Below are 23862 nucleotides of genomic sequence, written 5' to 3' on the forward strand. Positions count from 1 at the left end.
TCTAGGGCCTTCATGAAGGCGGGGCATAGAAAGTCTCTATCGAAAGCACGGACGTTTTTCGACTCTGCAAGTTGGAGAACTTCGGGAGAGCTTCACTAATTATTGCACTCATCATTCTACGTCACATATGCAGTTACTGAACAACAGATTCTAATATTCTCTGGATGGTTTTAAGTCTTCATAACCAGGCACTAAGAGGTTGTCGTTACATAATGTGTGCTAGTCGTGCACTTCGACGGTGAACCGCGGATCACACACCAAGGAACCAGATCTGAAGTAATCAGCGCCAATTGTGCTCAAGATGCTACCGCCGCGCACTCTTCTACGACGTCTCCTCGTCCTCCGCTCTACGAAATCCCCATCGATCCCCCGTTCTAACACCCGTTTATTCACAAGGAATACCAATCTCTCATCTCCTGGGCGACCGCAGATTCCCTTTCTATCCGTCCCGCTAACCAGGAATCAGCAATTCCGATACCTGACGACCGAGAGAAAGCGATGGTTGGCCAGTGAGGTCTACCGTGGATTACAGTACACTATCATTCTCTGGATTGTCGGCACTTCGTCCGTTCTAGTCTATTGGGCCGTACAGCAAGATTGGCTAGAAACGAAATACCCAACACCGGACGAGTGGACGTTCTGGACCCGATTGCACTTCAGACTTGCGAGATGGGTTCCTGACCGGCCAGACTTGCCAGAGACCGACTGGGTTACAATTGGGAATTACGTCAAGAGTGTTCTTGAGAGGTTAGAGGATGAGACAATTGACGGAAAAGGGTTGAAGGCCGTGTTGGATACAGCCGATAACGAGTCTGGGAAGACGGTCACATACGACATAACAGCGAAAAGTGAACCATGGAGGAGGGGCTACTATGAGGCTTTAATGCTATGCGCAAAGGCGGCCGAGAACCTCGATGACCAAGTCGTAGATAAAACGCGACGTTATGTATTCCCGGCCGACCAGGTCATAGGACCGTCAAACCCCAACCCGCAGCCCATTCGCCACGGCTCTCCGAGTGCTCCTCACGAGAAAGACTGCGAACCGGCATACGTAAAACCAGGTGTCGTCTACCAGAAGATCCTAGATACGAAAGGGTTTACATTCAAACAGAAGTTGGACGCCGCTTTGGAGTACGCCTCGTACCTAGACTTCAAGGGCTCACCTGAAGCTGCTTCTGCTATGTACGACAAAGCATTGGCACTGGCCACAGAAAACTCACCACGTCCATACGATATAAAATCATACGTGCTCCAAGACGTCACGCACCACCCCTCCGCAAACCTCCTGAACGTCCTTACCGCCCTAGCGACGCACAAAGCCCGCAACGGCGACACCGCCACCGCACTCCCCATCCTAATCTCCATCCTCAGAGCGCGGCGCTCCCTGCCCCTTCCGCAACCCAGCCAGAACTCCGGCGCCGAGCGAGCTAAGACGTCCCCCTGGTCCCTCGGCAGCATGATCGGCTTCGTCCGCCGCTTCATCTACACACCAGTGTACCCTCCCCCACCACCCGACGGCTCCGCCCCGCCCGTCCGCGACGCGAAGGAGCTCTGCGAGGAAGCCGGGCTGAACCTGTACATCGGGGAGATAATCTACGCCTCGTCATCCAAACCCGGCAACCGCGAAGACGGGCTCGCGTGGACGCGCGAAGCCATCGATCTCGCGGAAGAACAGCTGCACCGGCTCAACAACAACAACCTCAACAGCGAAGACGACGAGGACGACGCTAGCGATGCCGATAAAAAGAGCGCCAAGGCCGACGCCAAGAAGACGTGTAAAGAGTGTCTAGGAAGCGGCCTCGAGAACTGGCGCACGATGGTCGCGACGCTGGCGCGCGAGGAGCGCGACAGGGAGGCCCGGGAGCCGGCTAAGGCGGGCGGCGGAGGCTGGTTGGCGGGGTTGTGGGGCGAGGGCTGCGCGGAGCACGTCGTGCGCGGCCGGTGGGCGGCGGAGGAGAACGTGGTCAAGGAGCGGACGAGGCGGGCGATGGAGGTCCTGGAGGATGTGGAGGCGCCGAAGGCTGGGTTCTTGTCTGCGTTTAAAGCGTGATGAGAGGGATTGCGTATGGAAAAAGGGGAGAGGATGGGATGGGGGGTTTGTATCCTACTTGCCTACCTACTAACGTATAAATCTAGGATATATCCCGCGTTGTCGGCTTGTCATTAAGGAAATCTATGATGGGGCAATCAGGGTCTATACATAATCCTATGATTCTGATGGTCCTGGTATTGCGGCGCTATCTACTGGAGAAATCCCTGCTGACGAAGGAAGGGGGCATTTACAACGCAAACGACGAAATCAGAAGGGCCAAGATGCCGGTGTTATATACAATGCCAAAAGATGGTCACCTACTTGTGATGCACGGAGCTGGGAAGAGTACTCTCGCTAACGCGATGTATGTAAAATGCTACTGTTAGGATATTGTACGTTGCAAATTCATCTACGCGGCTATGCTAGGAATACGAATAACTTTCAAAGCATCGTTTGTTTTTTTCATTCACTTGCCACCTATTCGTAGCGTAGTTGTGACCTGTATTGCACATCTCGGAAGCTAATATCCATCGTTGAGATCGCCTTTAGCTACTCAGAAGCAAAGAATTCAAGTGCCGCCTAGTTCTCATCCTTGCCCTCTCCAACCTCCACATTGTCGTTATGAGTTTCCTCAGCTTTAGGTGGCTCCACAATAACCAGACGAGGGTCCCAGGCTACTGCTTTGCCCTCCTTGCCTTTATCCTTGACCGGCTCCTCGAGACTCTTCTGGGCCTCACCCTTCTGGGTTCCACCCTCCTGAACCTGAGCCTCCTGGCACTCCTCTTTCTCACCACCACCAGCCAGTGCCTCATCCTCCCACTGGCTCCAGTCAGGTTCGGCACCTAGATCGAGTTTGGGATCGCAGTAGACCACGTGATACTCGGGGTTCGTGTATTCTTCATCCTCGGGCGTCATAGCTACCTCCTGCATCCAGTCGAGAACGATATCGCGAGCCCTGATCAAGGTTAACTCAGTGTAGTGCTCCGAACCGCTGCTGAAGACAGGGCAGCCTTGCTCAGTGAAGGTCGTAGTGTTGGGATTACCATCGGGACCCGAGATGATCATACCCGCGGGTTCAGTGGACGTTGCGTAGGCGCGAGCTTTCTAGATCTTGGTTAGTTATATAACACGTAGGTGATAAGGAAAAGGGGTGGACATAACGAAGAGAAACAAGATATGGATAAGAATGTACATGGTAGAAGGCAAGAAAGACTGGAATGAAGCTTACTTTTCGTAAGAACACCTTCGCAAACTCCTCATTCTTCAACTCCCACGCGGGAAGCGTGCCTCCGACGAGCGCAAGACAACTGATGCGACTCTTCCACTTGTCATGTTTAATTAGCAGGTGATCCAAGTACGTCTCGACTAGATCGGCGCCGTCGCCCACACCGATGATATCGATCTTCGCACCGTCGTTGACAAAGTGCGGGATGACTGTCTTGAACATGTGGGAGATGTGGTGCAACGCGTCCTCGTTTTTTTCGACCAAGTTCGCGTCGGTGATCAGATTGCCGAGGTGCACGGCACTCTTCATGGGCACCGCGTTGAACGCGATGCGGCTTAACGTGCGATTGCCTTCCGGCCACCATATCAGCTCGCCCGTGTTGGCGAGGATGACTCCGGGTGGGCGCAGGTCCACAGACGAGGAGCTCTGCTCCATGAGCGAGGATAATATGGACACCATGGATCCTTTGTTCACGCCGCCCGGGCCGCCGATGACGCGGTGCGCGAGGACGCCGAGGTCTTGTCCTGTTTCGCCGAAGATGACGACGACGCGCGACGCGGAGGCGATATCCTTACTGACGAAGATGGGGACGTGAGGCTTAGAAGTATCCTCCGTGCCGAGAGGAAGCAGTACCTTCTTCATGCCGAGTCTCTCAAGTCGCTCCCAGATGACGCCCTGGAGAGCCTCTACATATTTCTTGTATTAGTCGAGGGCTCGCTTTCTTCAATGAGTTAGCAGAAGATAGAGGGGTCTACATACGGTTCATAGCGAAGCGCTGGCGCTCGTTCCATCGCGGGTTGCGGTTCAGGAAGAACTTGAAGTAGTTATTCGGGTTGTCGATGGCTCGGACCTCATCCTCTTCATTGATGAAGTAACTATGAGAGAAATGTTGTCAGCGAAGTTTCTTCAATGTTGAAATGAGAGTGAGAATAAAGTTCCAGGTTGTGCTACTTACCCAAGCTTCTCCAGATCAACAGGGAAGTCAGGGTCTGCTGGCAGGCCTTCCCACTTACGTCTAAACATCTTCGTGTGTTGGTTGGTGGGTGATGGAAGAAGGCAAGAGTCCTGATGTTGTATTTGTTTTGAGGAAGATTAAAAGGCAGGGCCGAGGCTCCTCAAGATTTGCTATGCCAGATCTGAAAAATCCACGCAGATCTACAAATGAAGGCCCAAGTTGTGTCGTCGCTGCTAACACACCTAGATTTGCTTCTCAGACTTGTTTGGTTATTTAGGTGCGCAACTGTCTGAATTATTTGTCATCCACCGTTTAATATGACACTGAAAGGCGGGTAGGGAAAAGAATTAAGTGTGAAAAGAATGTTTCAGAAAGAATTAAAGTATTAATCAGGGCACAAAGTGCTCGTTTGCACTGGTGAAGATGAGGGAAGCCGCAGAGCAAGTGATTTACGTATTGCATACTGGGTCATCACTACCTCCTCTGTTAGTAGATATTAAGATATTAGTAACCGAGAAATTTCATAATAAGAACAACTCGAATCTTGTTTTCGCATCATCAGAGGCAACCTTATATTCCGAATAGCGAACAGCGGTTAACAAATTGATTGGGAGCGCCTTAGAAATCACAGAACAATTACTTTGTCCTATCTTCATTCCGCATAAACCTAGTCATAGGCACTGCGGTTAATGTCGGAGGTTCATTCATTTATGTCGTCGTAATAATATAATGTACACTCGTTGCTTGCGGCATATCGATCGTGAGCCGATGTAGTATGGCCATGTATTCTACAATAATCGCCATCGCGGGTTCGGCCTTACCAGCTGGCCTTACGCACACCCGGAATGTTGCCAGCCAGAGCCTGCATTCTGAAATTATACTGCGCAAAGAATCAGTACTCGTCCAACTCCCTTGGGTCATGCAGTATGACTTACTCGCGAGAGTTTGAAGTCGCGCAATATACCTCTTCCTTTACCACCTAATAGACATCGCCCTCGGATCTGTGTTGGTCGAGTGTAGCAGTGCATCTGCGTCAGCTGTAGCTGGGCTTCGGCTCTCGTTCGCGCGGGAAGCGTGGTGTTTCGGATGATGTATCTCAGAGCTTGTCTGTCCGATTGCGCAACTAAGATTAGAATCTATAGATCAAAACGAGTGGGTTTACACTGTTTCACACCTCTCAGGCTCGAATTGAGCGAAAGCCTTCCTCTTGGAGTGATCTCGGATTGTCTTAATATTGACGAAGCAGCCAATGTCGAGCTTCTTAGCCCGGAACATCGACATCTTGGCGGTGTTGACGGAGCTTTATCCTCGGCGTCGTGAATTGTATCGGAGCTTGAGAAGTTTTGGAGTCGTTTTCCAATCCGCAGTTTTCTGAAGAGTGTGGCTTTGCAGCTGGAAACGGCCGAAAAGATTGGAGGACAGCTGCGAGTAAGTTATGACGTGCCTGAAATCGGACTAGCGGTTCAAAAGCCCCACGGACCCTTTTTTTGCCAGGGGTACCACAGTACCTAAGTACTTTGAGAACGTCAACGTGCAGCCTTGATCTATGACGTTTGCTTGTTCGTTCCTGCAAACAGATCTAAGATCAATAGAACTCTATGAGACGCTAAGAAAACTTTGAAGCATGTGTGTAACTGCCTATGTAATCGACACTGATCAACAAGATGACGTAGGTAGGGAAGGGGAGCAGGCAGGTACGGAAACCGTTTATAAAAGTTGAATACAAGCTCCTTATTCTTCTACATTGACTCATATTCGTCTCGTCAACATCCCAGAAGCTCTCACAATCTCTCTTCAGTAAAACATCCAATTCTAGTCTCCCATTTCTAAACCCTACGCATATTCACGCATATTCACACATATTCACCATGTCTGGCTACTCTAACGTCGGTCAAAGCTCCGTGTATCAGGACGGTGATCAAAAGAACCTGAAGAACTCCGAGGAACCAAGTCGTCCCCGATATGAGGAGGGTGTAGAACATTCTCACCTTCCTAATGACTCTAGTTAGTTTTCTTCTTGTTTCGGTTACCCTTGCCGTTCCCAAGTTACTAATCATGCCTATTTTAGAGGATGAACGATCCATTGCCAACCGTCTAGCCAACGAAGAGGTACTACGCGCCGCTGCCACATATCCATACATAAGCTACGAGCAAGAAGTTAACTATTCCTAGCGCAAACTGAACCGTGAGGAAGACGACCCAGAAACCAAAGCCTCAAAGCAAGACCCCACATTACCAGTAAGCCATCCTTGATCCTCCCAATACAGGTTCACCAGCTTATTCCTGCTTTAGGCCAAGTTACACGGCAACGAACCGTCCAAGGGCGCCAAGGTAGATGCAGATCTACAAGCAGAGGAGGAAGAATACCTAAAGCGAAAGCACAAGAAATAGACTCATGGGCATGTCAGGATTTCTTACGGTCGGAACTTGCGGATACAGGCAATCCACTTATAGCCTATCAATAGCCCATCTATAGCTTTCTATACAAGATAGATGAACAAGCTAAATAGACTAATAATTATTCAAAATTTGAGTCTATTAAGATACAGTCCGATATGAACAATTCTAATGTGCCTGCTGAGCAATGGAATAATACAAAACTTCTCACAGCTTCGCTCCCTTCGCTCTCCTCTTTTCTCTCTCCTTATCCTTCAATAATCTTCTCAAAATCTTTCCACTTGGGCTTTTCGGTATCACATCGATGAATTCGATCCCGCCCTTCAACCACTTATACCTGGCCTTGTGGTCCTCGACCCATTTGTTGATTTCCCTAGCAACTTCGTTATCTGGTCTCGATGCTGCCATAGCCGACTTAACAACAAATGCTTTAGGCACCTCGCCAGACCCTTCGTCTAAGACGGGGATAACTGTGCAGTCATTGACGTCTGGGTGGCTCAGGAGGTGGGCTTCCAGCTCAGCTGGGGCGACTTGGTGACCCTAGGTAGGTTATGTTAGCACTTTGTAATTCATTCGCAATTTATGGTCAAAGTTATTGCGTAGGAAATGCCTAACCTTGACCTTGATCAACTCCTTCAGTCGGTCGACAACGGAAATGTGTTCGTGTCCAGACGGTGCTTTTGTAACAATTGCAACATCTCCGGTCCTCATCCAACGGCCATCTTGATCCCACACATAGGCCTCCGAGGTAGCCTTCTCATTGTTCAGGTAGCCAAGGGTTACAGAGGGCGACTGAACCCAAAGTTCTCCACGCTTGTCGTACTCCGTAATCTCGTGGCCATCTTCGCCTATCAGCTTAGCCCGACACCCAGACGCAAGAGAACCCGACGTTCCAACCACCACATCATTTTCGCCAGTACTTGTAATGACAGTGCTCGTCTCAGTCATTCCATATCCCTGACCGACCTGCAAAAACGGGAAAGCTTTAACCATCTCCTCGTGCGTTTCAGCACCAAGTGGCGCAGCGCCTGTATAGACAAACCGAAGACTGCTGAGATCGTACTTGGCGCATATTTGCGGATTCCGCAGCATCTGAATGACGATAGGAGGGACCTAGATACTTCATTAATATCAACCAATCCCGTTGGAAGTAAGTGGCTCGTACAATATGCATGAACTGAACTTTGAACCCCTGGATAACTTCGAGCAGGGCTGTAAGTTCAAATTTCGGCAAGACGATCACCTCGTCTCCTCGGTAGGTTCCAGCTTGCGCTGTCACTACCAATCCGTAGATATGGCTGAAGGGTAGAAGGCCGAGCTGGACCTGGGTTTCAACGCCTTTCATTCTCCTTCCTGGATCCTCGTGCCATCGGAGCTGCATCATGTTTGCAATCACATTTCGGTGCGCAATCATGACCGCTTTCTATTTTAAGAGTTAGGTGTCCATCGATTTGCAAAATCATAGTAGCGAGAACTTACGGGAAGTCCAGATGTACCACTAGAGTAACATAAGTAAGCAACCTGTCGAGCACCTTGCCCCTTTGACCAAATTAACGGCTCGAGTTCCGGAAACAACCTCGCCTCGTCGATTAGATCGTCGAGTGACTTAAAAGGCACTGGATCGAACTTCCCCGGCAGTCGTATTATAAAAACTTTGTCATCTGGGATGTTACACGCTCTCGTTGCCTTCAGTGCTGTTTCTAGTAGGGGGATACATGTAATAAGTGCCTTCGCACCAGATGACTTAAGTTGATGTTCTAACTCGGCGGCTGAGTACATAGCATTCGCAGGTGTTACAATGCCCGATAGACGATGTACTGCGAATGTCGACATCATGAAGTCAATCTAGAAAAATGTCAATTTCAAGCCCACTAAACGATTAACGGCGTTCAACCTACCGAATTAAGAGAGAAAAGTCCGACAACCTTGTCCCACGGTGTCTCCTCGTTAGCTCTCCAACCCAAACGCTTTGACAACGATCTCGCTAACAGCTGGTATCGCTCAGTCATCTCTGTGGCCGTATAGGTTTTGCCCGTAACTCCGCAAGTGTAGGGATTCCGTGACCTAGCGAGCGGTTGCCTTCCATATCTCTCACTACTCCAGAATTCGTGAAGAGGGATTGAGTCCGGAGGGTCTAGAAGTCTCTCGTAAGTATCACTGTCCTCTTCCATAGGAAATGGCATAGAGCTCACCGAAGGGCAACTCAGGCACCCAAGCCGGCGGGGTAAACACCATCTTAGCAATTACCGACTGGTTGGAATGTACAGATGTTACAAAATATCGTACAAATTGAGCGAGTGTACGGAGGAAATAGGAAAAGAGCGCAGTTTTACAGCTCTCATAAACAAAAAGCCTTTGGTAGGACGATCACAAAGGGAGGCTGAGACTAGAAAGAAATAGGATTATTAGCCCCGGTCAACGTCGGCGTAGATTTGACGAGCAGCCATTGTGCGACCTTAGATGCCGAAGGATCGACTTTTACTGTACTGTGGTTCGTCAGTTCCTACCTACCTGAGAACTCCACCACTCCACCAACCATCGTTTCTCAACACCCCCCAACCCCCCGCAATTTCTCCCGAGTCTTCCGCTAGCCGGTAGTAGAATAGATTCCGCACCGCACTTGGCAACCCCGGATTAATATATTTAGCTACTACTCAAAGATACGATCCGATCAAAGTCTAATTGGATCTCTAGAGCTTGTCCATTTCCATTGGATTACCTCCTTCTTTCCAAGGGACCTCATAACCTCATACAGACACCTTCCAACCTCCTCCGAGAAGATCATGTAGACAGATCCAGGCACCAGTAATATGTAAATCCTATCACGTCTCATCCCTTCCCCGATGTAGGACCTCGGGTTCGCTCGGTTGGGGAATGTTGGGGGAGCATTGGAATCCACAATTTACCGAGGACGCTAGACCCCAGAAATGGCAGGATACCCTAGTCAAGCCACCGTCACATTCTTGGCATTGGGGTATCCCGGTTGGCCAATAGGAGAATTCCTCAAGATCGACAACCCCACGTACGGGGTCGCGTTTGAGGATCGCAAAGTACGGTTACCCCTGTCTCATCTTTCGACGTCGCCTAGCTTTCAGGCCGCGACTCGAGCCTCATCGGATGCATCTTGCTTCCTGATGAAAGCTTAATTTTCGCTGTGACGAAGAGAAAATTGAGTCCAGACGCTTTCTCACCTTTCTGCTCCAAGAAATAGGTAGGCAGGTAGTCATATGCACCCAACGAATTGCCCGGGTGGCCAGTACCACTTGAGCCTCTCCGGTACTAGATGACGATTGGACTATTTGGGCTCATCCATCTACACAGCATCTTAAAGAATCGTCACAATGTAGGGTTCTAGATATTTGGTAGGAAGAAATGATCCATGAGAACATGCACTAATCTATCTCCCGATGCTTCGCCTTGCCCTACGAGATGCCTTCAAACACGTGGCAAGTCCATGTCAACCCTCCTTCAAAATATATCACTAAGGTTTCCAGATTTATCTTCATAAAAATGGATTACTTTAACGCTGTCCTCCCTTTTCTCGTTTTTCTTGTCGGCGATACAGGCACTTGATTGAGAGAAAACGAGTACTTAGCGCGTTATGGCTAAAAATTAAACGAAGAATCTATGATTTCAAGGGCCAATGTCATAAATATTTGCATTAGGAACTTTACATTACAAGCCTATCAAACATTCGTTACATTTACTTTTGGATACCCGTTGCCATATGATCCCTTTTAAGACGACGGATCTAGTCTTGCCTATGCAGGGATGATGGATATGACGTTCTTATATACAGTTTCTACCTAAGTAGATAGTTAAGTTCGATGCCTATTAATTTTTCTCGTCAGAATGGATTCGGACGATAACCAAATATAGTCTAATAACAATGCGTTTCCCCAATCCCATAAGAGCGATAATAAATCTCTCATCCCACCTTCCTGTGAATCCAGTGGAACTAGCAAGTGGATGCTAATATTCGTGAATACGAGGTCTTAGTAGCACTTCAATGTTTTATCTATTAAACACTGGACTATAAATACTTAGATAAAGTGATCTATGTAGATATGAGAAATATACCTACACGCACACACTACCTAAACATTCAAACCTCGATTCTGATGTGGGAATCATAGAGTCAAGCTTCATACCTGACCCTTTCAAACCATGCAGCTAGTAAAGTAATGTTTGAGTTTATATGACCATGATTGCAATTGGCAAGCCAAATATCTAGCCAAACCCGCTTGAAAATATGACGAGGTTCACTTAAGATATAGAAGGTATTACATGTTGTACTTTATATACTAGAGAATCCCACAACTTAGGTCTCTCTTCTGCTAATCAGTAGTCAGTTGTTTATAGTTGAAGACTCAGATCACGCATGGACGGAAACGTAAAGCAACGTCTCGAAACCTGTACCTCCACGTACAACGATACCTAGATATCATAGGTACAGTTGAAAGATGCCCACTAGAACTCAATGATAGACGATATTTGAACTTAGCTAGCAAGGCTTCCGCTTAGGAAATCACTCCATATATACATATATACCCAGGTACCTACAGATATCAAGTAGGTACGGTAGCTGACAATACAATCCTCGCTTGTATCAACGGCTCCTTCCTTAATGTAAAAATTCCACCCCTATTTCTCGGCACCCCACATATCTCCATTTAGGATAGTATAAACTTCCCGAGTTTTCATCCCATACGCATTAGACTACTACTTGATTCTTCTTCTTCTCTCCATAACCATATGTCACATATCAGTCCCAAGTCTTCAATGATCCTCGTCTATCTACCTAGTAACCAATCGAATATTTGATCAACTTGCCGGTGATCATCAATTGCAATCAATATTCTCTTCTACACCACATAATCATACACAAGTACTTCTCAGTCAACTTGATGTAGACTTGTACTGTTTTCTATGAGATTTTCTAGAAGGGATACTTCGCCGGACACGTTTACAACATAGAGACAATTCTAATACTAGAAGGTTCATTGCAAAGCCATACGACCTGTAAGTCCATATTTCATATCCCCCTATGAATTATCTCTAGCTGGCCCATGCACCCGCTCCTTTCCTTCTCCCGTCGATTCCCCACAAGAATTACATGGTACCCTTTGAATTTGTGGCTCCCGTCGACTTCTATCTTGGGAAGGCACACCCATTTCATCCCATCCATCCTACCTAATGTTAGTTGCGTAACTTTGATGAAGAGACGGGCAGGCACCCTCCTGTTATGTCAAGCTACTGATTCACCCTAAGGTATATAAATCCCGTAACTCTCCTCCTCAAGTTCGAACTTGATTCTCTTTTCCTCCAAACCATCCAACTTCCTTCTTCACAACCATACACATACTTACCTACATACATACATACCTACTCTCTCTTCAACGTCTTTTCTCCAAGCCTACTTCAGTCTTCAACTTGTCTCTCAATAACCTCAACTCTCCATTCGTGACATACTTTACCTCATATCTAACCTCGGAATACTCCCTCTCACCTATCAACATCCTCTCCGAAACCCCAATCAGGTAATTTTCTCAATTTATTCTCCATGTGCACCAACCTCTCCTAACACGGCTTATCTCACCATCTACAATGTTTCCCTTCCCTCTTCCAAAATATTCTCCAAAACATCTCTTAAGTCATGTATTTCAAAAATCATCGTCTATAATGTTTCCATCTTCCCACATCTCTGCCTTAAACTCAATCAAAAAGACTCCCAACCCAGACATCTAACAGAAGTATTTGACGACCCCATCTCTGTTCCATCACAGCATACCATACTCGCATCATTACTTCCTTCAATTGTCTTACCTTAAATGCCTACCAATTTGGCCTTCTTTCCTCCCCAGCTACACTTTCCCATAACTCATTGCCACTATAACCCACCCGTCTTCTGTTATCTCTCCGTCTCCAATATGTTTCCATTCCTAAATATATTTTACCTTTACTTACAATTAAATCGATCTCTCTAACGTAAATGTTCCAATACATCCTATCTTCCTGTACTCATTTGATCCTCCCCTCGCACCTCGATAAATTCTCTCTTCCAAACCAACTAGATCCAAGTCACACCTTTCTTCTTCCTACCATAAACTATGCCTCACTTTGAGCATTAACATTATTAACCTTACCTTCCAGACCATTCGTCATTTGCTCTGGTGGTAATTCTATCATTCTACTATCCAGCCAATATTCTGTTATTCACAAGCATCGATCTATCCCAACAATAGAACTATTAGCAACATCAGACAAGGGGGCACGGCATCTACTCACGAAGACACAATTAATCCAATAGTAAGTACATCATTCAGTATATTTCCTTCATGACTTAGCATCTCATGGCATTTCGCCTCCTCTGACCCAAATTGATTCCCCTAAATCATGTACTATTGCACAAGAATAGCTTCAATATCCCATTCTTGTTTTTAAAAGTCCTAACATCAGCTTACATTCCTAATTTAACTTCCTGTACTAACTCATCTACTATCTTAGCCCCCAGTTGTTCATTTGTGACTTTAGGCTGGCATTCTTAGTAGAAAGTACTTTTACTTCGATCAAGACTACATATCGAATCAGATCTAGTAAGTAGACCTCATCGCCGATCCTCCTTTTTGGTCGCCGGTATTGGTCTGTTTTCTTCTACACCCATTTGTTAACAATCATGTCGCCTTTAATTGAAATTATATCATTTGGAATGACTATATTTACTAAGGGCACCAGATCACAGTGAAGAGGAGAAAAATGTCTCATAGCATGCAGACAAGAAGCCACAAGGCAGTCGCCGACATATGGCCCATCGCCGACACCCCTGAGGAATTCATCGAAACACAGACGGCGTCTACCATTGCACAACCATTGACTACTATGCCTCAACCCCACGCCGAAGATATGGAGCAAATTGCTCCAACCCATGATCAGATTGTCGGCGATTTGGTAATGCCTCAGCGAAAACGCAAGGGTAAGAACGCAGACGGGGGTATGCGAAAGCGACCCCGTTTAGACAAGGAATCCACTTCACAAAGTCAGTCCAGCCATCCTAAGGTCGGCGATGCGACTGGCTCTTTCCCGACTCAAACCAAATCCTTAGCTACTACGGCGTCTGGGCTGCACGCAGCAAAGCCTAAGCCAGAAGGCCTTCCACCGGCCTGGTCCGAGAAACGTTCTGCTATCGCAGAAACTCTACCATACTTCAAATCCCACCAGAGCGGACTCTACACAGATAAGTGTCGTATGTTAGGCATGTTGATTGATGAGGAAGTTAGCGTCCGTGATTACTTCAGTAGTCAAGTGATCATCACAACAACGTAAGTCTATGATGGAACCCATCAAGTCACATCGTTCTAACAGCATAAATAGCGGTGGTGGCCGTATCCGTGATAAGGAGAGCGGCAAAATGGTGCGAACCAAAGACCAGAGCGATGATACCCGCGGCGGAAAGTTTTTCAAGATCGCTTTGGAGGAGAAAATCCCATTTGTGGTGATTGCTGGTTAGTAATAACACATACCTAGGTTACACCACCCCTATCTATGAACCCGGTCTAACGATAGTTCAGGTGAAAGAAATCCATTGTTCCCAATCAACCCCCCTCATTTTTATAACGTTTTAGATTACTTTTATGTCACCGACATGTGGCCTGAAAGCATTCGTTCTGGACAGAGCCAGTTTATCAAAACCTATAAAGTCAGACTAGAAAAAGTCGACTTGGTGTCAAGATCATGGTGGCGACCAGAGGGGGCAAATGCTCACGATGCAGGTGAATTCGAAGTTGGCAGTTACTCTTGTGAGACTGCTTTTTGTTTGACTTGCAGAGAGCCAAGTGACATGATCTTCAAGCAAGGATGGATATGCTTGAACAAAGGTTGCAAGCAATTCTTCAAAATCACCGCCAAAGGAAATTCTACAAATATCGATCCAGACCAACTCGAATATCACGAGAATTTCCTTCGTAAACGAACACGATTTCCAGGAGTTCAGCCCACGGTACCTCTTGCACCACCATTACCTCTAATCGGCGAAGACGCCTTTGGGACCGAGAAGGGTTTCAAAGAAGGCATTATATGCCCTAAGTGCGGCTGCTGTATTAGACGTATCAAATGGGATGGCTGGTTTTGCGAGAATCCTGCTTGTGATTTCAAATATCTTCTCCCGTTTCGAATGGTTCCCGCTGAAAGCATTGTCAAGGAGAACGAAACCCTGAAGGGAAAGAATAAGAACAAGTTTGTTCATGAAAGCATATTGAAGTACAAGATGGTTGCAGGCGAGCAGAAGCTTGCCATCTATTTTCTCCCGGATGAGAAAAACCGAGGTGGATTCATCGGTACGGTAATCCGAATACGTCCAACAAGAAAAGCATTCACGAGAGCGGGAGGTCTCGATGAGCTGTACACCCGGTTACAAGAATGTGAACTCCCACTAGAAAGACGACCGGTTAGACATGCAGGTAAGCAGGTACGAGATACTATTCAAATAGGCTAATGCTAACCCCTCTAGGGAAACGAGTCGAAATTCTTACATCGCATTTTACTGCAAATTATGTGAGTCCCTATACGGGAGTGTATAAGACTTTTGCATCAACTAACAATGCTACAGGGTGCTCCATACAAGTTTGGAGTTGTCGTGAAGACAACAAATGGCTTTCAGGGTGCTCCTGATCCCATCGTAGAGACGAACGTTCGCTTGAGTTGGGGAGGTGAGATGGCTGTTGCTGCAACAACCCAGCTCGTTAGAAATCAGAATTTGGACGTCCGAGATGGTGTACTACCAAACGAATTTGAGAAGTTCAACGAACTTCTAGTCTTGGGGTACTTCGAAAAGTCTGTAATCAGTGTACGTGCCCCTATCCTACCCCCATCCCCTTCGGCATGTCTAACAAATACGTTAGGCTCACGACGATGGGGAGATAGAATTAGGCCCGACAGTAGCTTCGATGTCGCTCGGTTCGAAATCAGTCATGAAATTTATGCCAAAGATGAAGAAGAACCTTGGTGATGATGTCGGCAAAGACCAGAAGGAAAGATCACCAATGCTATCATTGGTTTTGAAGCACGGCGACATACTCGTGATGCATGGAGCGGAGATACAGAAACTATATCTAGTATGTGCTAATATTCAATTCTTCGTTTTCCTGAAGTATGACGCTAATATCCGGAACAGCATTCAGTCACCAACTGCGGCAAGCATCGGTTTGCTATGACATGTCGCCACATTCGACCTGAAACGATTATGGATCAGGAGCAAAGAGAACGAGCCAAAGTTGATGGCGAGCTCTCAGAGGATTGGGCGGCTATTCGTTACGATGGTAGCAATGATACCTTTCTATCCAACCTCACAGGAGAAGTAGTTACTTGTCCCGATTCAGCCAAGAAGGGCGGCAAAAGCCAAGGCCGTCAGGATGGGCCTACGAATCATTATGCATTATCTGGTAATTCTGCAACACAGGATTCTCCTAGTGCTCAGACGCCTTGGGGACTATTCAGTACAAGTCCATGATATCTCGTCAACATGGAGGTCCCCACGATCCATTCAGACTTCCGACGATTTGCGCAAATTTACCATCAAGAGACTTTGGTCCAGAGCATGGACAGAACGAACCGAAACATCTTTGGCATTTACAACGACTTATGTTAGCAGTCCTCATTTCGGCAATATCGAAGTTTATTGCCATGCTTTATTCAAACTATAGCTCATCAACTGGTCCACGGAGCATGTGGAATGATTGCACATGGTAGAGGTCGAGATACAGGAAGAGTGGCGACATGAATTCATGGAGCTTAGATGGGAATTTCACAGTTGCTGGACATGCGGAGACGGGGGTAGTCATTCATGCTCGAATATGTTCAGTGTGAATGGTATACACTGGGTTTCAAACGGGTGTGAGTATTGCTGTATCTATAGCTCCCACTAGGCAGTTTCGTTGCGTTTAAATGATGAATCTCCTGCAGTCTATTTGACTTTCTGTTTGAGATCATTCTGTGTGCATCTATGTTAACCAACCTGTGTTTCCATCACCCTGTGAACATCTGATATCTGACTTACTAGGAGAGCAAGTCTTTCAAATAGTCGATTGAAGTCGTTCTTTGTGGCGTCTCAGTTGTGAAAAGGGGCAACGATAAAGAAGGGAGACCAAGTCACTTCAATGGAACCCAGGGGTTTCTGCAATAGGCTCATAATTGATTCCTTCATAGATGTGAGGTATAAACTGTCGACACTCAATCACACACCCAGTCGACACGGAAACGGCGATATCATGCATGATTTGCTTCTATGTGCTGATTAAACGATGCCCGCATGGCTCGATATGACTCGATTCCCGTGGTTAGCGACACCAAGCCCGCATCTCAAGATACGTCTATACCCGTGGCCCTATTCGTCTCATACCCTACCGTTCCCTCTTCTTCTTCTCCCTAAGTTTCTAATAGGTTTATCCCCTCTTTTTTTTCACCTAGCCACACACCCTTAAACCCGCTCACCGACCCTTGTTCTTGCGTCGCCGCTCCCATTCCGCACGCTCCTCATCATCGCTGCCAGAGAACTCGGCATCATCATCATCGTCGCTAGGGGCATCGTGCCGCACGTCCACATTCGCGTTCGCAGCAGCAGCAGCAGCAGCACCGCCCTTAGCAGGCTTAGCGGGCTTCACATCGGCACCAGCATCAACAAAGTCCCCGGCGTTGAGCTCGGCGTACTCGTGCTTCTGGATGAGGTCGCGCAGGGCGGCGTTGCGGGGGTCGACGAGCTGGTAGGGGGTCAGCTTGGCCTTGTTGCGGGCGCGCGTGCTCGAGCCGGCCTCGAGCATCATGCCCACGAGCGCGTTGCCGAAGTCCCGCTGCGCGGGCGGCTCGCTGTTGATCCAGCGGATGGCGCTGTGCAGCGGCGTGTCGCCCTCGGCGCGCGTCAGCGGGTCGCATTCGAAGTTCGGCTGGTCGAGGAGGGTGTCGATTATTTCGTCTGTTTTTGGGGGAGGCAGGAGGTTAGCTTAGGCTTGGGACGAGGAGATATGCGGGTTTGTGTGGATTGGGGAAGGGGGTTGAGTGCGATGTATAATGGTGTGGTATAATATGCTGTTGAGACATGGGTAGGCAAAGGATAATAGGTATGGCATGATGGTTATGGACAAGGGAAGCAAGAAAAGGGAGGGGGGAGTACAGTTCCCCTGAAGCGCGGCTTCGTGGTATAGATGGTTTCCCATGACGGTGGTGGTGTTGTTCAGGAGGTCGGATATCTCGTCGTCGTTCTTGCAGTTCGAGATGATCTCGTTCAGAAGGTCGACATTGTTTCGCCGGCAGGCTTCGATCAGCTGCTCTTTGACGGAGGCGCCCTGTCGTGTGCTGTCAGCTTGCTGTTGTAGATATGTTTGCAGAATAGAGGTGCGAGGGCGTTCGAGGTGAGTAGGCCTTACTTCATGTTCCTGATCGTCCGCCATATTTGATATCCTATCCGAGTCCTTCTCTATCCAACTGTAAGGAGGAGACTGGTTGTCGTTGTTCGCTGCCTGCCGTTCGTATTTCGAATATCGGAGCCTAGGAAACCGGTCAAGCCAAAAGGTCGGTATACCGTTCTGATAGCATAGAGCTAGCTATAAGTCGAAGGAATAGCACCGGAAGAGAGCTAGAATATAAGCCAGGAGTGATCCGCCGTGTAAGGTACGAGGTACGTAGTCGTCACCGGTGTGGCTTTAGACGGCGCCTAATCAATGCATGGAGGAAGCACAAGCGCTAACCAGCTAAGAAAAGCTAAAGAAAGGAGGCTGTGACGGTTGTGACGTCCCAGGCCTAGCGCCAAAACACCCCACCAACCCACGCGTCTGTTTAATGCTGAGCAGTGAGCATGCTAACCGTCTGTGCATACCTGTACCGCGGGGTCCTACGGAGCAATTATTTTAGCGAATTCCGGCGGGATGATTCTCGATTAGCGTAGCATGCATTGGCCTACAGCAACAGCGATATCCCTGCATCTAGTTGCGAGTCCCGCAAAAATTTAGAACCCATCCATTCTTCTCGTCACCTATCTCCAACTCACTCAAAGTTAAATACTTTATCAACCAAATCACAGACAATTCACAAGCAGATCACATTCAATTTAATTTGGAGAAGGCAGAAGATCTTACAAGCAACAAGGAGTAGTCAATGAAGCCACCATGCTTCTCTGTAAGCCCTCCAAGTCTTTCCGTCGCATACATAAAAGCAATGACTAACAACATCATACAGTTTGCCCCGAGTGCTCGAACATCCTGACGGTCTCTGTATCTCCAGAGTCTGGGCGCAACCGTCTCGAATGCCGCACCTGTCCCTACCAACACGCAATTACGGAGACTCTGTTCGCGAGGAAATACTTCAAGAAGAAGGAGCGCGAAGATGTCTTCGGTGGTGACGGTGCCTGGGAGAATGCCGACAAGACTAAGGTGCAATGTAATAACTCTTCATGCACCGGCAAGGAGGCCGCCTTCTACCAGATCCAGATCCGAAGCGCAGATGAACCTATGACAAGTTTCTTTAAGGTAAGTGCTAGTCATTGTGATGGGTGGATATGAATAACTGCTAACTGGGACAAAGTGCATGACTTGCGGCCACCGGTGGAGAGAGAACTAGAGCAATTGGACGAGACAATGGGAGGTTGGTAGAGGTGGTAATTCCACTAGACAGCATTGCGAGGGACATTGGACGGCGTTAAGGATGGCATTAAGATGGAGTTGTGAGGTTTTCGTTCTTAATGTTCATATCGCGTCGCATCTTGATTAGGCCGACTTCCCAATAATGATGATACCCAATATGACTTCCTGTTCTCGCATTCATTTCACACCTCCGTCTTCACCACACTGTTCGTGGGTGGAACTGTACTATATCAGCCCCATGGTGAACCCCAGACTAGCAGGGAATATCTCAAGTCGGGGAGCATTCACCCTGATCCCGAACTCGCTGCGTAGGCGACGATACTAAGCCATGCCACCACGAAGCCACGCCGGGAGGAGTATTTCCCCCTGTCTTCACTTGCGGAAGCGTAGCTGAAGACGGAGGAGGGCAAGGCTGTCCGGGCTTCGATTTTTCGAAGCGCAACCGAAGAGGCAGCGTCTGCGAACCGTAACATCGGGCTTCCTAATCACCCTTGTGCCAGTCCACCGCCGCCTTGGCCCCCTCGGCGATTAGCGCCTGCTCGAGCCCGGGATTGATGATGTCCTGGCGGAAGCGCTCCTGTTGCAGCAGCTCCAGGTGCTTCAGCGTCGGGCCCGGGTAGTTCAGGTACTTGATGTAGGGCGGGCGCGACCAGTAGCGCAGGTAGGACAGGTACGCGATGAAGGCGGGTTCGTTGAGGAGCTTCTGCGACGCCAGGTGGTTCAGGTAGGTCGGGTTCGCGAGGGCTTGGACGAACTAGAGTAGAGGATTTGTTAGCGAATGTGGACGCGCAGTAGGCTAGGCGAAGTAAATGGAAGGGAAGAAAAGTGACTTGGATTGGTATAAAGACGCACCTCTAGTTCAATTTCAAAGCGACTGAATCCACCATACTTCGGCTCGTCATCGGCCGGGATGGCAGGAGGCGAGTCCTCCATTTTAACGTCCATCTTGTACTCCTCAAAAGAAGCCACTGGGTAGGTAGAGGTTAAATGAGTGAGTGCGAGATTTGGCAAAGTTATGGAAGTGTATAATGAAAGATTAGGAGCAGTGAAAGACGTTAGAAGTTGATTGTTGGTTGAAATGCGAACATGAAAGCTTGTGTGGGGAATTTTGTATTGGATGCGCCAGCATGTGGATGACTAAGCGTAATTGGTCCAGTACATATATCGATCTCTTACTGTCTGCGGAGATCACCCTGCACCTCCTCGCAAAGATTAAATATTTTCAATTCCTTACAGATATCAAAGATCAATTTAATATGACGGCTTTTTTATTACCATTACTATAGGGTTACATCCAAATTGTTAACCTATGATGTGGTGCTCTGCGTGGTCCAGCAAACGTATTCTCGCCCATACAAAATATACATCTTTTCATAGCAAGTCCTCCGATCTAGGTATCAATATCCAGGTCCTTGCTCCAAAAATCTCCAGTTCATAAACATTCTCGGCAACACGGTAACTCCAGACAAACGTAACAATAGTCTTTAACAACTCCAGAGCTCCGGAACCAACACCAATTCCAAGTGGCTATCCTCATCCATGACATCTCGGCTACTTCACAACGCAACCAAGAGGCCGAATATACCAGCCATCACAGCAACTCTACTCTTAGCAGGTGATGCAGCAGCGCTGGATGTTGATGTTGATGTTGATGATGTGCTCGGGGTTTCGGTCAAGGACCCGCTGATCGTTGCAGAATGTGTGATGCCACCGAGAGTCTGCGTCGCAGTCCCAGCCGATGTAACGTTTGCAAATGGAGTTGTCGAGACCGTCGGTGCCGAGTACGAACCAGTGGAAGTGTCAGATCCAGACGACGCATATGAGGAGCCTGATGAGGTCAACGTCGGAGTATAATAGGTAGTTGAACTGAATGTCGGCACATCTGCCGATGTGAGAGAAAGCGAGCGGGCATCGATGTCTGCATCCTAGATCCAGGTTAGCCCAACGGTACTCTCTTATATGGTATAAGTACCCAAGATAAACAGTTTTGGATGATCCGACGACTTACAGCTGCAGCAATTCCAATCCCCGTAACAGCCACAACCACCGCTGTTGCTAATGCCAGGATAGACTTCATCATGTCTTTTTCGGTGCTTGAGAATCTCTTGTTGATGAAAGTGAATGAGTTCGCAATGTCAATGACGTTTCCTTGGGTCCTTGGTTGTGAGGAGTGTAGAACAAAGAATTGGAGTCATTCCAATTGACCATTAGCGATTGACGATTGACATATATGTAAGGGTTCGCCCAGTCGTCACCTGAGGAATAGAATGCCATGTCGAAGGGACGATCCGAAGCTAGGCACGGAAACATACATAACCCAGCTGCCTAGGTAACTTGGAAGGTCCTGATCAGCTGCAGGGTGGTGCCATAATGGCAACGCACCTGCAGTCCCTACCGAAGGTATAATCGTGCCTACCTATGGCACAGTGCCGATATCCGACTGTGGCAGTTGCGCTAGTCTGCGTTTGAATGCGGGGGTTAAGGTGCAACTTTGTTTGAGCCAGTTTTGCCCCTGTTGGAAGCGACGATTTATGTATTCTCAAACTGAGAAAGCGTTGTAATGCATGACGTAGATCCTAGGCGCACCGTGTGACACTGTAGTTAATCAATATGAACCGTTTGTTGCCTGCAAAGAAAACGGAAGTCGAGGCAGGATCCTTGTCTAAATTCATCGACATGTTGAAAATGCTACAACAGATATCCATATCCATATCCATGACTTATTATCGACCAACAGAGCAAGGCATTTAAGCTTGTATCATCTATATGATTCTATTCTTAGATTCTGAGGCAGTATATAAGTTATCCCTCTTTCCAACACCACAGTAATAAAGACATAGGAAATCTCCACATGCAGTGCTATCGTGATAATGGCTGATGCTTCACTCTCAACTCCATATTAAGCAGCCTTTGTCTAGTGGAGACAAACCAATCGAGCCACTCAGCTTTCACAATCAGTTTGATACATATAGTTTGTAATACTCAACATGCATTCATAACGGAATAACTAATTCCCGCTTTCATCCATTACCCACAACTGGGCTTAACAGGGAGAAGGCATCAGTGGTTTAGTGGTAAAATCCATCGTTGCCATCGATGGGCCCCGCGTTCGATTCGCGGCTGATGCATCATATTTTTTCTTCAATTCGTTATATTACAATTCTTATTGGTACCTATTCAAGAGGAGTGAAGATATCCTCTTTTTAACGAGGACTCCATATCAGGGTCGAAAGTCAGGTCGCCATACAGATGCCCGTTGCCTTCAATGACAAAGCGACAATAGGGATTATTGAACTTTCCTTTTCTGGATATTAGGGCTTGTGGTGAGGATTGCCATTGGCTAATCCAGCTTCGATGTATCCCACCAACCCTATCTCCATTGCATGTGACATCGTCTAGCAACTAGTTGTGCCTGAAGACTCCTAGTTAGCTACCTAACTTTCAATTCGAAATGGTTGTGTCATGCCCAGTTCCGCTAGCACAGAAAACCGAGACTGCAACGACTGAGAATTTTCCCCATAGGTTCGCTAGCTCTTTACCTACTTATACTCCTTTTCAAGCCCCAATGACCAGTCTCAAGACAAATAAATACCTAATAATCACATATGAGTTCGACTCCAACATCATTAATCACATAGGTAGGTATTCATCTGTCCAATTATAGAGATCAATTATAGTATCTTAATACTAGTATGACTAGCCTCAAATATACAAGTCTTGGGCCAATTGCGAGCCCGGTGGTGTTCATCTTGTCAGTAGATTACTCCCGTTTTCAATGAAATTATTCTCAAGATGAGCTCTAACTGAACTTCCAACCATGTTGATATTCATATTACTACCTAGGGGGTTCCCCGGGAAATTATATTGGTATTCTATTGCACTCGTAACATGCTCAGGATTCGCTGAGGCAACGATCCGAGAACGCTTCATAATTTGTACGTCGGAGAAATAGACAAACCAGTTCAGACCCAGATCGATATAATATAGGTATGATAATATTCCTATCAATTCTTATATCCTTATTGGTACTTCAGATCTCCGTTCAATTACGTCAGGGCGATTAGGGGATGCTATCAAGAAAAAGGGGGGAGGATCGGTATCACGTGATGTGTATTTGCCAACTTCATTCCTCAAGTCTTCGCTAATAAGTCATCAATTATAAACGTCATTCGATTAGATTGACTCTAGTTCAAGTTATGTGAGTTTATAAATTTATAAAGGGGTAGGTACCTATATTAAAGCCATCATGTTATCGACTTTCCCCAACAGGCGGAAGTATTAAACCCCCTATCCAGAAATAGGATCCTGCCCAAAGTGGAAATCATATAGTTATCATCGAAGAAGCTCCCAAGAATCCTGGAGCTTGGGTGTCTAAGAGCTCTGGTCTTCTACGTCATTTTTAAACGTAGGACGCCCAATCCCCTGATGGGATATAGCTAAGTTTGTTAATTAGGTAGGTATGGCAAATACCGGTCTCTGGATATACGTAGCTCATTGCAAATGTTGCATTGTACATCAACAATCTACCTAAGGCAATTGATACTTCAGGTAGGTTGGTATACTACAAGCACCAGTCTACGCTTTTTAGGCTCGCTACCAAGCCTCGCGGTCTGAAGGCGCAGGCACT

At 47.3% G+C, this 23862-nt stretch overlaps 10 protein-coding genes and 1 non-coding gene across 11 annotated transcripts; 5 read left to right on the forward strand and 6 right to left on the reverse strand.

Moving 5' to 3' along the window:
- Nucleotides 1–59: 59 nt before the first annotated feature.
- Nucleotides 60–2482, forward strand: F4807DRAFT_413926 (uncharacterized protein). The gene has a single exon (XM_047996922.1). The coding sequence runs from the start codon at nucleotides 302–304 to the stop codon at nucleotides 2048–2050; it is 1749 nt and encodes a 582-aa protein (XP_047857181.1). The 5' UTR covers nucleotides 60–301; the 3' UTR covers nucleotides 2051–2482.
- On the reverse strand, nucleotides 2331–4704 carry F4807DRAFT_344360 (Arb2 domain-containing protein). Its single transcript, XM_047995403.1, has 4 exons — nucleotides 4213–4704; nucleotides 4017–4132; nucleotides 3261–3943; nucleotides 2331–3136 (listed from the first exon to the last, which is right to left on the reverse strand). The coding sequence occupies exons 1-4, from the start codon at nucleotides 4278–4280 to the stop codon at nucleotides 2612–2614; spliced, it is 1392 nt and encodes a 463-aa protein (XP_047857182.1). The 5' UTR covers nucleotides 4281–4704; the 3' UTR covers nucleotides 2331–2611.
- Nucleotides 4655–5715, reverse strand: F4807DRAFT_344278 (glucocorticoid receptor-like (DNA-binding domain)). The gene is made up of 3 exons (XM_047995402.1): nucleotides 5387–5715; nucleotides 5148–5319; nucleotides 4655–5092 (listed from the first exon to the last, which is right to left on the reverse strand). Exons 1-3 carry the CDS (start codon nucleotides 5491–5493, stop codon nucleotides 5030–5032), a joined length of 342 nt encoding a protein of 113 aa, XP_047857183.1. The 5' UTR covers nucleotides 5494–5715; the 3' UTR covers nucleotides 4655–5029.
- On the forward strand, nucleotides 5582–6716 carry F4807DRAFT_413932 (uncharacterized protein). Its single transcript, XM_047996923.1, has 4 exons — nucleotides 5582–6216; nucleotides 6281–6321; nucleotides 6385–6450; nucleotides 6505–6716. Exons 1-4 carry the CDS (start codon nucleotides 6081–6083, stop codon nucleotides 6601–6603), a joined length of 342 nt encoding a protein of 113 aa, XP_047857184.1. The 5' UTR covers nucleotides 5582–6080; the 3' UTR covers nucleotides 6604–6716.
- Nucleotides 6717–9489, reverse strand: F4807DRAFT_413937 (acetyl-CoA synthetase-like protein). The gene is made up of 6 exons (XM_047996924.1): nucleotides 8802–9489; nucleotides 8508–8743; nucleotides 8089–8454; nucleotides 7775–8032; nucleotides 7225–7722; nucleotides 6717–7149 (listed from the first exon to the last, which is right to left on the reverse strand). The coding sequence occupies exons 1-6, from the start codon at nucleotides 8842–8844 to the stop codon at nucleotides 6817–6819; spliced, it is 1734 nt and encodes a 577-aa protein (XP_047857185.1). The 5' UTR covers nucleotides 8845–9489; the 3' UTR covers nucleotides 6717–6816.
- Nucleotides 9490–13365: 3876 nt separating this feature from the next.
- On the forward strand, nucleotides 13366–16114 carry F4807DRAFT_457464 (uncharacterized protein; the record flags this gene model as incomplete). The annotated part of the gene is made up of 7 exons (XM_048001043.1): nucleotides 13366–13928; nucleotides 13981–14111; nucleotides 14178–15065; nucleotides 15116–15159; nucleotides 15215–15451; nucleotides 15507–15719; nucleotides 15779–16114. 7 exons carry the CDS (start codon nucleotides 13366–13368, stop codon nucleotides 16112–16114), a joined length of 2412 nt encoding a protein of 803 aa, XP_047857186.1.
- A 418-nt stretch (nucleotides 16115–16532) lies between these two features.
- On the reverse strand, nucleotides 16533–18418 carry F4807DRAFT_413943 (uncharacterized protein). Its single transcript, XM_047996925.1, has 3 exons — nucleotides 18024–18418; nucleotides 17771–17942; nucleotides 16533–17572 (listed from the first exon to the last, which is right to left on the reverse strand). The coding sequence occupies exons 1-3, from the start codon at nucleotides 18045–18047 to the stop codon at nucleotides 17091–17093; spliced, it is 678 nt and encodes a 225-aa protein (XP_047857187.1). The 5' UTR covers nucleotides 18048–18418; the 3' UTR covers nucleotides 16533–17090.
- Nucleotides 18419–18607: 189 nt separating this feature from the next.
- F4807DRAFT_413945 (uncharacterized protein) lies at nucleotides 18608–19456 on the forward strand. The gene is made up of 3 exons (XM_047996926.1): nucleotides 18608–18771; nucleotides 18832–19121; nucleotides 19177–19456. The coding sequence occupies exons 1-3, from the start codon at nucleotides 18762–18764 to the stop codon at nucleotides 19210–19212; spliced, it is 336 nt and encodes a 111-aa protein (XP_047857188.1). The 5' UTR covers nucleotides 18608–18761; the 3' UTR covers nucleotides 19213–19456.
- A 260-nt stretch (nucleotides 19457–19716) lies between these two features.
- Nucleotides 19717–20168, reverse strand: F4807DRAFT_450292 (SOH1-domain-containing protein; the record flags this gene model as incomplete). The annotated part of the gene is made up of 2 exons (XM_048000111.1): nucleotides 19717–19989; nucleotides 20088–20168. 2 exons carry the CDS (start codon nucleotides 20166–20168, stop codon nucleotides 19717–19719), a joined length of 354 nt encoding a protein of 117 aa, XP_047857189.1.
- Nucleotides 20169–20445: 277 nt separating this feature from the next.
- F4807DRAFT_413950 (uncharacterized protein) lies at nucleotides 20446–21681 on the reverse strand. The gene is made up of 2 exons (XM_047996927.1): nucleotides 21244–21681; nucleotides 20446–21160 (listed from the first exon to the last, which is right to left on the reverse strand). Exons 1-2 carry the CDS (start codon nucleotides 21313–21315, stop codon nucleotides 20792–20794), a joined length of 441 nt encoding a protein of 146 aa, XP_047857190.1. The 5' UTR covers nucleotides 21316–21681; the 3' UTR covers nucleotides 20446–20791.
- Nucleotides 21682–22292: 611 nt separating this feature from the next.
- On the forward strand, nucleotides 22293–22363 carry F4807DRAFT_t32. The gene has a single exon. It is a non-coding gene; the product is annotated as a tRNA-Gly (tRNA).
- The last annotated feature ends 1499 nt before the right edge of the window (nucleotides 22364–23862 follow it).

The sequence above is a fragment of the Annulohypoxylon truncatum genome (assembly GCF_022578515.1).
Source record: "Annulohypoxylon truncatum strain CBS 140777 unplaced genomic scaffold F4807scaffold_6, whole genome shotgun sequence".
In the NCBI taxonomy this organism is placed as follows: Eukaryota; Fungi; Ascomycota; class Sordariomycetes; order Xylariales; family Hypoxylaceae; genus Annulohypoxylon; species Annulohypoxylon truncatum.

Excerpts from the sequence above, each read along its gene's own strand:
- F4807DRAFT_413926 (XM_047996922.1), top strand. The coding sequence starts at position 302 with ATGCTACCGCCGCGCACTCTTCTACGACGTCTCCTCGTCCTCCGCTCT.
- F4807DRAFT_344360 (XM_047995403.1), bottom strand. The coding sequence starts at position 4,280 with ATGTTTAGACGTAAGTGGGAAGGCCTGCCAGCAGACCCTGACTTCCCT. Across the intron at positions 4,133-4,212 it reads GTTGATCTGGAGAAGCTTGG|TTACTTCATCAATGAAGAGG; the intron begins GTAAGTAGCACA and ends TTTCTCTCATAG. Across the intron at positions 3,944-4,016 it reads CCAGCGCTTCGCTATGAACC|AGGCTCTCCAGGGCGTCATC; the intron begins GTATGTAGACCC and ends AGAAATATGTAG.
- F4807DRAFT_344278 (XM_047995402.1), bottom strand. The coding sequence starts at position 5,493 with ATGTCGATGTTCCGGGCTAAGAAGCTCGACATTGGCTGCTTCGTCAAT. Across the intron at positions 5,320-5,386 it reads GCTCAATTCGAGCCTGAGAG|ACAAGCTCTGAGATACATCA; the intron begins GTGTGAAACAGT and ends GCAATCGGACAG. Across the intron at positions 5,093-5,147 it reads GCGACTTCAAACTCTCGCGA|TATAATTTCAGAATGCAGGC; the intron begins GTAAGTCATACT and ends TTCTTTGCGCAG.
- F4807DRAFT_413932 (XM_047996923.1), top strand. The coding sequence starts at position 6,081 with ATGTCTGGCTACTCTAACGTCGGTCAAAGCTCCGTGTATCAGGACGGT. Across the intron at positions 6,217-6,280 it reads TCACCTTCCTAATGACTCTA|AGGATGAACGATCCATTGCC; the intron begins GTTAGTTTTCTT and ends TGCCTATTTTAG. Across the intron at positions 6,322-6,384 it reads ACCGTCTAGCCAACGAAGAG|CGCAAACTGAACCGTGAGGA; the intron begins GTACTACGCGCC and ends AACTATTCCTAG.
- F4807DRAFT_413937 (XM_047996924.1), bottom strand. The coding sequence starts at position 8,844 with ATGGTGTTTACCCCGCCGGCTTGGGTGCCTGAGTTGCCCTTCG. Across the intron at positions 8,744-8,801 it reads GGTGCCTGAGTTGCCCTTCG|ACCCTCCGGACTCAATCCCT; the intron begins GTGAGCTCTATG and ends AGAGACTTCTAG. Across the intron at positions 8,455-8,507 it reads GACTTTTCTCTCTTAATTCG|ATTGACTTCATGATGTCGAC; the intron begins GTAGGTTGAACG and ends ACATTTTTCTAG.
- F4807DRAFT_413943 (XM_047996925.1), bottom strand. The coding sequence starts at position 18,047 with ATGGCGGACGATCAGGAACATGAA. Across the intron at positions 17,943-18,023 it reads CGGACGATCAGGAACATGAA|GGCGCCTCCGTCAAAGAGCA; the intron begins GTAAGGCCTACT and ends AGCACACGACAG. Across the intron at positions 17,573-17,770 it reads AGCCGCGCTTCAGGGGAACT|ACGAAATAATCGACACCCTC; the intron begins GTACTCCCCCCT and ends CCCCAAAAACAG.
- F4807DRAFT_413945 (XM_047996926.1), top strand. Across the intron at positions 19,122-19,176 it reads CTATGACAAGTTTCTTTAAG|TGCATGACTTGCGGCCACCG; the intron begins GTAAGTGCTAGT and ends ACTGGGACAAAG.
- F4807DRAFT_413950 (XM_047996927.1), bottom strand. The coding sequence starts at position 21,315 with ATGATGAAGTCTATCCTGGCATTAGCAACAGCGGTGGTTGTGGCTGTT. Across the intron at positions 21,161-21,243 it reads GGATTGGAATTGCTGCAGCT|GATGCAGACATCGATGCCCG; the intron begins GTAAGTCGTCGG and ends ACCTGGATCTAG.